Source organism: Carassius carassius, chromosome 28 (assembly GCF_963082965.1).
Source record: "Carassius carassius chromosome 28, fCarCar2.1, whole genome shotgun sequence".
Lineage (NCBI taxonomy): Eukaryota > Metazoa > Chordata > Actinopteri > Cypriniformes > Cyprinidae > Carassius > Carassius carassius.
In genome coordinates this window covers 25,473,367-25,487,027 of record NC_081782.1, presented here as the reverse complement: position 1 = coordinate 25,487,027, position 13,661 = coordinate 25,473,367, and the positions used below count along the sequence as shown (strand labels likewise).

General features: G+C 41.6%; 1 protein-coding gene across 2 annotated transcripts in view; it reads right to left on the bottom strand.

The window, feature by feature from the left end:
* The window catches only part of LOC132108242 (protein Atg16l2-like), a 43,948-nt gene that overhangs the window by 22,733 nt on the left and 7,554 nt on the right, over positions 1-13,661 (bottom strand). For both annotated transcript variants that reach the window (XM_059514911.1, XM_059514910.1), the window contains exons 9-14: positions 12,974-13,079; positions 8,196-8,301; positions 7,756-7,826; positions 2,027-2,098; positions 824-944; positions 578-683 (exon numbers count right to left, since the gene is read on the bottom strand). In XM_059514911.1, the coding sequence (XP_059370894.1) occupies positions 578-683; positions 824-944; positions 2,027-2,098; positions 7,756-7,826; positions 8,196-8,301; positions 12,974-13,079 (582 nt within the window). The remainder of the gene's footprint in view (positions 1-577; positions 684-823; positions 945-2,026; positions 2,099-7,755; positions 7,827-8,195; positions 8,302-12,973; positions 13,080-13,661) is intronic.

Genomic DNA, 13,661 nt, shown 5'->3' with positions numbered 1-13,661 from the left:
CTTATACAGAATTTATTTTCAAACAAAGCAACTTTCTGTCCAAATCTGCATATGGAAATCTTGCGATATTTCAGATTGTGTGGATTTGTATTGAATAAACAGATTTCATCCACAAAAATGTGACCGCACATTTCCACTGAACGTGTTCAGATCTGAATACTGACCTTGTGGAAAACATCATAAATAGTGAAGGAACCTATGCTAAGTCTTATACATAGTGATGTAGAAAAAGCTGACTGCACTCTGAACAGAATCAGATCTGGCCATTTACACATGCAGTTTAAACAGTCTGTTTAAAAACTGGATTGAAGGATTTGAGTTTTCCCCTGCAGTGTGAACAAAGCCTTTCACGGCAAAAGCCTCAATGTGAAGCACACTTTATACACGTAGTCAAAGTCTGATTACGTCAGACTAAATAGATGTTAACATTTCATAAACATTTATTAAGATGAGTTTTTATATTTTCTGATATATTGATATATGATATATTATATATATATATATAATATAAAATATATATGATATATTTTTTATGTTGTTTACACAGTGGGTGGTGTTGGAATTTCCCTGTTCTTACCTGCTGTCCCAAAAGCGTATTTTTCTGTCATAATGGCTGCTGATGATGAGGTACTCGGAGCACACAACATCACTACAGAAAGACAAAACCTCAATGGTTTGTATGCCTGTGCGTAGAAACGATAAAGAAATATGGAAATTACTGATCTGTGCTAATATGTTGAACAAATTATCGCAGACAGATGCAGAAAGTGCTCATTGTTAGTTAATGCATGAGTGATTAGATGCATATTTTTGTGACACATACACGCTGCTCGCTGGAGGTCCCATATCTTCACAGTCCTGTCCGCACTGCCCGTGACCACCTGCCTCTGACTGTATTTAAATCTGGCTGCTGTCACTTTACGAGAATGACCTGTCAATGTAACCTAGAAAAACAAGATATACTTATAATGAGAAGCTAAACAGAATCTCTCTCTAAACATGTCAAGAACATTTACATGTCATATTTTCTCCCAAAATTAAAAGTAGTTTTATTTTGCATAAGAAAATATGACTAGTGTGTGTGTATGTATATATATATATAAATTACAGAAATACTGTAAAATATTATTACAATTTAAACTAACATTTTTATAATTGGTTAAGTGTTGTGATGAAAAAGTTTTGGGTTTTTTTGCAGTCGATATTCTAGTCTTCAGTGTCGCTTTCACTTTTGATCTTTTTTAATTCATTGTTGCTGAATAAAAGTGTTAATATCTTTTAAATATCTTTCTTCTTTAGATATGGAGGTAAAGTATGACCCAGACACATTTTCTAAGGAATTAATCCAAACATGTATTTTCTCACTCTGTCTCTCTCTCACACACACACACACACACACACACGTAGAAATAAAATATTAAATACATTTTACAGCATTTGGAGCAATGGTGTCTTGTTAAAGTAGTCTCCTCTTATTTTCAGCATGACAAATTGGTTTTTACCCTTTCTGTCATGCAAGTACATTTTCAGACATTACATTTTTATATGACATATCGTCATTTCTGTTATGCCAAGCCCTTTGAACTTTGTACCTCATACAAAATGTATAAAAATTATTTCTGATTTGTTTTTCTATAAGAGCGTCACATTATTGTATTTTTAAAAATTCACCCCATATTCAATGGACTGTATTTTCTAATATGAGAAAATATATTTTATACAATATAAGATTCATTTTATACAATATATTAAGTCAAATATGCTGGGCCATAGAAATGACTGCATAGTAAGAATGACCCATATCTTGCCTGTTTGCATCAAAAATCATATGACAAGCTGATTCCACCACATAAAACTCTCAACGCCTCACTGCCATGTAAAACACAATGAAATCTTAGTAGGCAGAACAATAAACATCTTTAAAAAGATTCATACTGCTCTCTCTCATCTGATGATGCTCTAGAGTAATTCAGAGAGACAGATTAGGGCAGGGAGGTTTGGGTGGGTGAGAGGTAAGCTCTGTTACCTTGGGAACGCTGTCCTCTAGCCTCCAGAATAGAGCCGACTTGTCATATGACGCAGCTAAAATCCGAGTGCCCTGATGGAAAAGCACAGTAACACATCCGACAATGCATTAGAGCAGTAACCACAGCATAATCAACTCAACAGCTTTACTGGAACAGTCCCCTTATTTTACTAATAAAGATCATTCAGTAGCCAAGGACTCTTTTAGCTCAGCTAATTGGTATTTGCTAATTAACAATGACTCAGTAGAGTCTTATGGAGTGTTCTTCAGCTCATCTAAAAGCAGGGGTTCCCTTTCAGTCGGTCACTCTCAACGTCACGTTGGTAATGACAGTGTAACAATAAAACCTTCATAATCATCGGGAAGAAGGAGGCGGGAACCGGCGGACAATCAAATATAAACTTTAATTACAAAATAAAGACAAAACAGCGGCACATATAAAAACCAAACACAAACTAAAACCCAGGCCTGGTCCTCTCACGTCCTTCACTGTCGTCGCTCCAGTTTTATATCCTTCCATCTCCTCCGTGGGACTCAAGACCGGTGGGTCGAGCAGGTGTCGCTCATCTCCAATCACTCCACCACCGGCCTCGCTCTGTTCCCACGTCTCTCGGCCGCCCCACTCGTCACATACCCCATCGCCCCTCGCAGGCCGGGGGGTACCCTCGAGACTGCGCTCTACCCCCCCCCCCTCCCTCCGGGGGGGACCGCTCACGGGGACCTGCGGGAACCTGGGGGTAGGACAGATGAAGCGAGAGAAAAGGAGATGAAAGGAGGAGCGACGGAGACGAGAGAGGGGAGAGAGGAGAAAAAAAAAAAAAAAATTCCGGTTCCCAGATGCACTGCCGCTCGGCCCTCCACCAGCTGGGTGATCTCCTCCGCGGTGCCTGGCGGTGGCACTGGACGGCCCTCGGCGGATGACACAGCACTCCTCCGCCGCCCGGTGGATGGCGACGGCTCCTCCGATTTTGGGCAGCCGGCAGGAGTCCCCCGTTCCCTGCTCCTCCGGATTCCTTCACGGAGGCAGCAGGCTCCGGCTCCCTGGCAAACGGTGCCGACTCCTCCGCTCCCTCACAGACGGCAGCTGCCCCTCCACATCACGGGCGGCCGGCAGCGAGCTCGCACCGTCCCCGGCAACTCACTCCAGCCCACCGCCTCGAGCATCCATGGCGGCACACTCCCTCGCCTGCTCGATGGCACCACGGATTCACCACAGCGGCGAGGGATCTTCAGCAGCGCGTCCCTCCTTCTCCCGGGTTTCGGCACCACTGTAACAATAAAACCTTCAAAATCATCGGGAAGAAGGAGGTGGGAACCGGCGGACAATCAAATAATATTTTAATAATCAAAATAAATACAAGACCTCACGGACGACTGACGCGCACAAATTAAAAACCAAACACAACTAAAACCCAGGCCTGGTCCTCTCTTGTCCTTCACTGACGTCGTCGTTTTATATCCTTCCATCTCCTCCGTGGGACTTGAGACCGGTGGGTCGAGCAGGTGTCGCTCATCTCCAATCACTCCACCGGCCTTGCTCTGTTCCCACGTCTCTCGGCCCCGCCCCACTCGTCACAGACACACTTTGGAATCTTGCTTGGAGAGAAAGTGGCATGCACACTGGCATGCGATGACTGCATCCAGCTGCCGCTGAGCGCACCACAAGTATAACTAGGCAGCAGGTGCAACACATACTCCGCTTTTAGCTTCGGAGCCAAGCGATCACATCATTTTTCTCCTGACTAGTCTACTGAGACACTAAGTCTGAATGAGTTCAGCGCGCTCTTTGAAGCACTTGATGTTGGTGGTATGGCACTTCAGCGGTGGTGGTTTCCCGTGTCGAGTGGATTGCACACATCAGGCTGCACTACCCCGTTTGTGTTGCAGGCAGACATCTCTCCTGTGTGCTTCTGCACACTATAAGAGCTTTTTCCCTAATAGAGCATTCACGGGTGCGTATTTTTAAAGATGACATTGTGTCTTGAAAACTAGATGTTACGTCTACAGAAAACCTATCACCTGTGCGTTTTTGGATGCGGCCGTTACCTGGCTTTGAGTGATGGTCACGATTGCTGCCTCACATGTCTGGCCATTAAGCACGCTGAGGTGCCATTCGTGGAAGAGTCATGTTTTCATTGCGGGAAGATGACCATTTTCGAGTTGCGGGGTAAGCTCCGTTACCTCAAAAGGTGTAGAGCTCCTTTGCTTCTGCTTCGATATAGTGCTCGTCATGACTGCAGTCAGGCAGGGGCAACTTCAAGCAGTAGTGACAGGTGGTCTCAGGGTAACAGTGATGGCAAACCCTCCAGGAAACCAACCCTTGGGGGACCATCACTCCTCTTGCCCTCGACAACCAGTTGAGCTGCCAAAGGAACGTGTTGGGCCCTCTACAAGGAGCATATCAGCAGTATCCTTCAGCGCTCCTCCCGACGATCGGATGTCAAATCGTTGAATCGGAGGGTGAGCAGGAGCATTCTGGATAGGACGATTTGGCTGCGCTGCTGCCCTCCGGGACTTTAGAAATGCCTGAATTTGATCAGGAAATAATGGCAATGCTTTTCCGGGGCACCATGAGGGTAGCCTTGAGTGGAGACCTCCACCGTGTCCCGAGCCCTCAAGGTTGGATGACTGGTTGGATGATTGGTTGGGTGGCCCCCGCTGGTTCTCAGTGCCTCACCCCGGTGTCATTCTTCCTGTAGGTGCATGAAGGGCTTACCAGGCCATGGATGGCACCTTTTTCTGTCGAAAACCGACTTGCTTACTGTGTCTTCCCTCCCGGGTCTGTACGCACTCGTCTGTCCAGCAATGCTTATGCGGCCAGTAGAGAAGCTGCCTCCGTCTAACACGCTATGGCATCACTGCAGGTTTTTCAGGCTAAAGCACCGAGGGACCTCCACGAGGGTGGTCACAATCAGGAAGTTCTAAAAGAGCTCTGAACCACAACTGACCAGCGAGTTCTATGGGTCGTATGATGTCCACACTTTTGGTCCAGGAGCATCACCTCTGGCTGTGTCTGGTCGACATAAGGGTTTGGATCCTCAAGACACAGCTGAGAACATGGACCAGCAGTTCTCGTCTGCAAAGGAGCACCGACATGTCCTGCCCTAGCAGGCAGCTGCTGCTTCCACCCATCTGCTGGCCACAGCACGCCAGCCTTTAGCAAGCGGCACTGTGGAGCTGGGCGTAGGCAGGCCCCCCTGCTTGTCCAGGCCCCCAACAAACCTCGCTAAGTGGAAGAGCAAGAGGCCCTGGGACAGGCGACCCAGAGAGAGACAGAACTGCTCTATGGGGAATGGTGAATGTACCTCTCCCACACCACAGAGTTATTTTCTTGTTTCCAAAAATCTTGACAAATGAGCAGTTTTCTCTGTCTCTGGGTCCTAAAAGGGCACAGAGATTTGTGGATTGACCACACTCATCCTCCTCTCTCGCCAGTAGGCAGCACTGGGGCGGTTCGAGAGTATCATCAAAGGCCCTGCTCATGCACCCTCTGCCAAACCGTGGAGCCAGGTAAGCATTGCACTGTACACTCAGACCCCTCTTCAGTCCACCAATGGTCTGGGTCCTGCGTTCCACCTCGCTGCCCCACCGTGGGTATGTTGGCGTTCCCGTGGTCCAGCTTGCATGGTGTCTGGGTTACTGGCAAACCAACCCATCTTGCTGGCTCCTGAGGACCATCAGACTCGGCTATGCAATTCAGTACTCAGAGTAATACAGAAGGGCCCATTTGAGCCCTTGCAGTCAGTCGAGCTAATGTTTCTTTCAATGAAAACTCTGTTAATGATTGCATTGGCCTCCAACAAGAGGGTAGTGTATGCATTTTCGGTAGACGAATTGTGCCTGAAGTTTGGGCCAGCTGGCTCCCAGGTAATCCTGAGCCCTGGCCCGCCTACGTGGCCAAGGTTCCTACTACTCCCATCAGGGATCAGGGAGATAACCTGCAAGCGCTGCCCCTGGAGGAGGCAGACCCAGCCCTAACTTTGCTTTGTCCTGTCCGAGCCTTGATATGGTAAGTAGACCGGACACAAAGCTTCAGGACCTCAGATCAGCTCTTTGTCTGTTACAGAGGCCGGCAGAAGAGGAATGCCGTCTCTAAGCAGTGGATGGTTCACTGGATAGTGAATGCCATCACCCTGGCTTATCAGGCACAGGGTGTGCCCTGCCCACTCAGGTTGCAAGCTCACTATACTAAAAGAGTTGCATCCTCCTTTACGCTGGTTAAAGACGCCTGCTGAAAGAAATTTGTAGAGCTGTGAGCTGGGAGACCCCCAACATGTTCGCTAGATTCTATAGCCTTTGTGTAGAGCCGGTATCTTCCGGTGTTCTCACCATATATGAAGTGGATTGGTCTCTCTAAGAGAAATCCCAAAGTCGGTCATTACCGACGTGACGTCTCCGTTCCCTCCTTCAGGGAACAAGGGTTACATATATAACCGAGATGTTTTCTCTTTAAAGTTGCTGATTGGTTCTCCCAAGCAGTCAATGTAGCCAAACAATCTCTCTTTCATATCTATGCAATTCCCATCCCAAGCTGGTACAGCTCATTAGTGTGCGCCATGAGAATTTTCTTTAGTCCTCCTCTTCCCCAGCACCACCTGTCTACATCTGCTGTAGTGTTCTCCTTTTTACCATGTAGCAGCATGTATCCTAATACCCATTATTCTGACCATGTTTCAGTAGTATGTATACACTCATACCAGCAGCAGCAGTATAGCAAATCTAGTCCGCCAACATCAAAACTACCTTTATTCTTATTTATAAAAATGCTGTTAAAATCTATTTTGAAAGTTGTCTTGATTGAAATGTGTATTGATCACAATAATTTAATATATTATTAATTTAATGAATAATTTAATAATTCTTCTTTCTAAAGAATGTGCAAAATTCAAATTAATTGTGATTATTTTATTTCTATGAACATTCTATGAACTGTCATTGTTTCACCTTCTACACATGTGCACATTATAGCACACATACTATTTTTAAGGAACATACTATTGTTAAACACATTTCATGAGCATACATGGAAATATAGGTGCTCTTATGTTTTAGGGAGGGAATCATCATACTTTAAGGGTTCTTGGCATCAAAAATCCCTGAACTAAAGTCCAATAAGGGGGGTTGATTCACTAAACAGGTGTAGCAGCGCAAAAAGCTACAACACATTCAAAAACCATTTGTAATTCTGTTAAATCAGCACATATTAGTTCTGTGAGTCAACATTAATGAAATAGTTGTTTACAGTATTTAATTTGGGTATACTTTTATGCATTATAGTTTTATTCATACATTTTTTGTAGCAGTTGTACAAGAATTGCAGAAACGATCTCAGAAATGTCTGTTGTGTGCATAAATGTAGGCATTAAATTGGTTAATTACAACAGCAGGTCCTAATGAGCGAATTTGAAGTCTGATGCACAGATCTATGGTTGCAGTGCACACAGAAATTACTGCTGGTGAAACTGAAGCAAAATGCATGCACTGTAACACCCAATATATACAACAAGCAAACAAAGCGACAAAACTACAACGCTTCCATTATAACCAACAAAGAGTATAGAATTTGTAAGCTGTGCTGAACTCCAGGGCTCATATGTAAAACTGTGTAAATCTGCAGGGAGTGACAGCTTCAGGGATAATAATAGAGGCATTTTAGTATGTTGTCTGGTTACATTGCTCATTTTCTGTGAAAAATTTATTCAAACACAGTGATTTATGTGTGTTCATACCGTCGGGTCGAACTCAATGCTGGTGATCCCCTCATTACTTCCATCTAATGTCCCTTTGTTCTGAAGAGTTCCTGTGAGGACAAAACACTGCAGTATTTTACATCAAGCCTGAGAATATGCACTCACTTTTGTTGTGTCCATTAACTGTATAATAGAGCACATCAAATGAGATCATAGTTTATCTACACACAGTAATACTTGTCTTAAAATATATATATATATAGAAAATTTAATTTTTCATCTCAATTTAATGTACCCCGACTAAGGGATGTTTTAGATATTAGAGTGCTGACATCTGCTGGTGGTCAGAGGCAGTCACATGTAATGACAAGAGCATTCACTATCACTTACTTGATGTGGGTTTTTTACTATATTTGAATCCTGTCTATATGGCTGAAGCTGACAATTGAACAGAAGATCAGATAATTTTTGTGATGTACCTGCTTCAATGCCCCACAGTTTGATGACTCTGTCAGTTCCTCCTGTAGCCAGTAGGTTTGAACTGGTACTGAACCTCACAGCATTGATTCCCAGCTCATGAGCATCCTGAAACCAGAAAACACACATTCATTTCTAATTAGGTGGAGGACCCTATTGGAATTGCTCCATTTCTTCTTCTTTTTCTTCTTCTTCTCCGAAATGAATCGCATTTTTGAGGGCCTAAAAATTCTCCAAAACTCACGAAACTTTGCACACGCATCAGGACTGGCGAAAATTTACATCTGATATAGGTTTCAGAAGTGAGTGTGGCAAAATGGCTCGATAGTGCCACCTGTTATATTTATATATTTATATGTTATATTTATATATATATATATTTATATTTATATTTATATATTTATATAGTGCGCCTCGAGCTACGTTTCACGTACATGCATGAAAATCGGTACACACATGTAGCACACCATTATCTACAAAAAAGTCTCTGGGTACAAAATCCAAAACCCAACAGGAAGTAAGTTATTTTGAATATCCTGTACGATTTTTGTGCAGTTTTTGCTATTTCCATGCCTTGTACTTTGACAAACTCCTCCTACAGTTTTAGTCAGATGGTCTTCAAATTTAGTGAGGGTCATCATAAGACCTTTGTGATGTTAAATTGCGAAGGTTTTGAGTTTTCGTCAAGGGGTGTGTCCCTGGCTGCCTGACAAAGTTTGATGTTTCGCCCTGAAACAGGAAGTTGCTGTAACTCAGGCAAGCAATGTCCGATCTTCCCCAAAATTCACACATGTGATAGGTGTTCTGTCCTGAACAAACACTCATGACCAAATTCAGTTATAGTCATAGCGCCACCTGCTGGTAACAGAAAGTTACATGGTTAACACTCTTATGGACTCCTAGGAACATATTATAAAGTGTCAACAAGTGTTAAATAAGCTGGCATCATGCTAGAAACATACCAATACATGCTAGCAACACTTAGCTAAGCGCTAAAGCATGCTACTAATGTAGTGATAAAGGAAGTTGCTGTAACTCAGGCAAGCAATGTCCGATCTTCCCCAAACTTCACACGTGTGATAGGTGTTTTGTTCCAAACAAACACCCATGACCAAATTCAGTTTTAGTCATAGTGCCACCTGCTGGTAACAGGAAGTGACAAGTTTAACACTGTTATGGACTCCTAGGGACAAATTAAAATGTGTCAAAAAGTGTTAAATAGGCTGACAACATGCTAGAAACATAATAAAGCATGCTAGCAACACTTAGCTAAGTGTTAAAGCATGCAACTATGGCATTGAATAAGGAAGTGGCTGTAACTCAGGCTAGCAACGTCCAATCTTCCCCAAACTTCACACGTTTGACAAGAGTCCTGTACTGAACACATCAACACATCATCAAGTGATAAATACAATGGCAGCATGCTAGAAACATACTAAAACATGTTAGCAACACTTAGCTAAATGCTAAAGCATCATATTACTGAGGTGAATCAGGAAGTTACTGTAATTCAGGCATAAAGTGTCCAATCTTCCCCAAATTTAACAAATTTGATAAGAGTCCTCTCCTGAACACATCAACATGCCAGTATTCGATTAAAGTCACAGCGCCACATAATGGCAACAGGAAGTGGCATGTTAAAGACGGTTATGGACTCCATGCAAAATAATAAAAAGCATCAACAAGTGTTAAATAGGCTGGCAACATTCTAGAAGCATACTAAAACATGCTAGCAACACTTAGCTAAATGTTAAAGCATGCAACTATTGCATTGAATAAGGAAGTTGCTGTAACTAAGGCAAGCAATGTCCGATCTTCCCCAAACTTCACACGTTTGACAAGGGTCCTGTCCTAAATACATCAAGCCTGTATTCGTTTATAGTCATAGCGCCACCTGCTGGCAACACGAAGCATCATGTTTAACACTTTTATGCACTATTTGCAGCACATTAAAAATTAGCCACTGGGTGCTAATCATGCTAGAAATATTCTCAAACATGCTAGCAACACTTACTATGTGCTAATGGATGCTATTATTACTATGAAACAGGATGTTGTTGTAACTCATGCATACTATTCCCAGTCTGACCCAAACTTCACATGTTTTATAAGAGTCCTGGCCTGAACACAACCTAAGGCCAATATACAACTATAAGTATTGTGCCGCCTGCTGGAAACAGGAAATGACTTATTTTATACTAACTTATACTAACTAACTTAACAGAGATGTCTGATCTGCCCGATACTTTGCATGTTTGGTAAGAGTCCTGGCCTGAAGACATTAACATGCCGATATTCAGTTGTAATCATAGCGCCACCTGTTGGCAGCAGGAAATGTGGCACAAATATTTACTATTTTATAAGCATATGGCCCAACGTTCACTGTTCCTCCTATGGGCACCGGGTGGTGGTGAGCCCGGGTGCGAGGGCCCTTTCATCGCTGCATGCAGCTTTAATCCTTTACATTTACATTTATGCTTCCATCAGACACTTTTATCCAAACTGATTGCATTTATGAATACATTTAATCAGTTTGCATTTTCAGAAAACCCTAACAACCACCTTGAGCACCCTGGCAACATCTTAGCAACAAACCAGAACACCCTAGCAACACCGTACCAATTCCCTAACAATCACCCAAAATATCCTATGTATTTGAAAGAAGTCTCTTATGCTATCCAATGCTGCATTTATTTGACCAAAGATATAGCAAAAACTGTAATATTGTAAATCCTGTTACAATTTAAAATAACTGATTTTTGTTTGAATACATTTTAAATGTAATTTATTCCTGTGATGCAAAGCTGAATTTTCCACAAAATTATTCCAGTCTTCAGTGTTCCATGATACTTCACAAATCATTCTAATATGCTGCTTAATATTTTCGTGCAAACTGCGATTACACGACCATAAAATATAAAATAAATTAAAAATTAGCAAGGAGCCATTGAATTGTTCAAAAGTAACAGAAAAAAAACATGTTAATGTTACAAGAGATTTTTATCTCAAATAGATGCTGTTCTTTTTAACATATTCTATTCGGAAAAAAAAGAAAATCAGCATATGAGAATGTTTTAAAGGAACATGAGAAACTGAAGACTGGAGTAATGATGCTGAAAATTCAGCTTTGTCATCAAAGGAAAAAATTACATTTGAAAATGTATTAAAATTATTAAATACTTTTTAATTATAATATTTCACAGTTTTTTGGTTGAATAAAAAGTTGAATCGATAAGCATAAGAGATTTCTTCAAATTATTTCAAACTTTTCAAACTAATTATTTCAAACTTTTGCCAGGTAGCCTTGAGTAGCCCTGCTCACAGTTTGGGTCTGATTAGTGAAAACTTCATCTCACACCTGATGTTAGGTATCAGTTAGTCTCGCGTAGCCAGACCGGTAATTCATGGAAACTTTCATTGGCCAGCCAAAGCCCGCCCATGAGGCCGTTTGAATGACATGTCAACAACCAATCACAGTTTGTTTAGTTCATTGCCACGGTTCGAGGCGTGGAAAGGTCGCCACAATAACAGACTGCTGTGTATAACTCTTGGATGTATTTTAAAGATTCTATGCCGCGAATTTTAAATATTTCACATACTTCTGAAAATCCAGTGTTTAGTTGATCCTGATAAGTGCTCGTCATCACAGTTCCTGTAGAATTCAACCAATCCGATAATGACTTTGACATTCCTGAAGTGTTTCCACTTTTGTGTCCCATATCCATCAGACATTTAGTCAACGGTCCATGGTGTGACGTCTGAGGCTGAGACTAGGCATCAGTAGTAGTTTTGCTCCGCTTCTATTAGTGTAGCAGGAAAATTGCAGGAAATTACCAAATACCATGGTCCAACAATGGTATAGAACAATACTTGTTGTTTGTGATATAATGAGACTCTGTGTGCGTATCTGATGGTACAAATAACCATGTGTCTGATTTTGAGGAACTTAACTACCTTCTGTTTTTAATACAGCAAAAATAATAATAACTGTCATGCCCAATTTTATTTTTAACCAGTACACTATAATGTGAAACTACAAAAAGGGAAGCAACTTTACAAAGGTGTAAAGATAATACAAACAAGAAGTGTATTACTTTATTACTCAAATTGAAATGTAAGCTGTACATGTAAGCTCTATTTAACAGTAAAAGTACATGCAATTTGTAGAAATCTCTTAAAAACGATGAAATGGCTAGAAACAGAGCTTGAATTCTGATATGCCAACAACCAAAAGATTTAAATTCTGCCACACCAGAAACCAAAAGATCAACAGGAAATGCAAATCACTAAATTGTGACATCTCCATTTAAGGAAGTGGTAACTTCTCTCCATACCACATCTCGCGCTGGTTTCTGCTGTCAGCTATTCAAATGAAAATGGACGTCTGAAGCGGGTGGCTGCACATGACAGAGCTGCAGTGTGATATAGAAAGACACCGCTTCACAGCGACACACAGACGCTTTGTTCCACATTCCCATCATCCACAGACAGACCAACAGCCTCCACTACAGGGAATGTGCTTTTAAAGATATCTTTAAGACATGACCCATTTAAGAACCACAAGATCAATATTATGGTACATTTAGCCTACCTCTCCACGTCTGTCTGTTACTAGTTCACCTAGTACACAACTTTTTCCCCATCATTTGCAGGGTTCAAGGTTTTATACATTTCTACTTGCTTCATAGCCAAACAGGACCAGATCTAGACAGAACATCATCACAAAGCTTATGAGGGGCGGATTTTGTTGTTGGATGTTGTTGTAAAAAGCAACACGCACCATTGTAAAAATTGCCTTTGTTGGGACTCTGGCAACCAGACAGACTCCTAATGGTATATAGAGGTCTTCCTCTGATCTGCAAACTGATTTACCTCTTATCTTCCTCCTGGACACAGACAACAGAACAACAATCAATAATGCTTGTGAACAGTTCAGAACTTACATATACAGAGAAGCTGGGCTGAGTTAACGTGTTACAGTGTTCATTTCTTTGACGAAATAAGAAGAGACTAAAATGTATTTAAAAAAATAAATAAAACTTTAACAAAAAACTCTTTTATTTTTGTCAAAAAAGGAGGCAAAATGTTACTGCAGACTGCTCTACACGCATCTACTATGTGAGCTTTCATGAGTGCGGCTGCCAGATGTCAAGAGTCAGAGCTTCGCTGTTAAATGGATAAAGTCATGGTCAAAAGTTTTGGCAGTGACATAAATGATGTATTTTGCAAAGTTTGCTGCTTAAGCTGTTGTGGTGTTTATTCACATTGTTTCTAGATTGAGTGATCAGTTGCATTTTAAATAATTGCTAAAAGCTTCATTGGCCAAAAAAATTAACTTTCCACACACACACAAAAAAAACTAATTCAACTGTTTTTTTTTATCCTGACACAAAATGACCAGCTAGCATTAATTGACTAATCATAGATTAGATTGACAAAATTAACAATACTCTCGAGGTGTTCTGTGT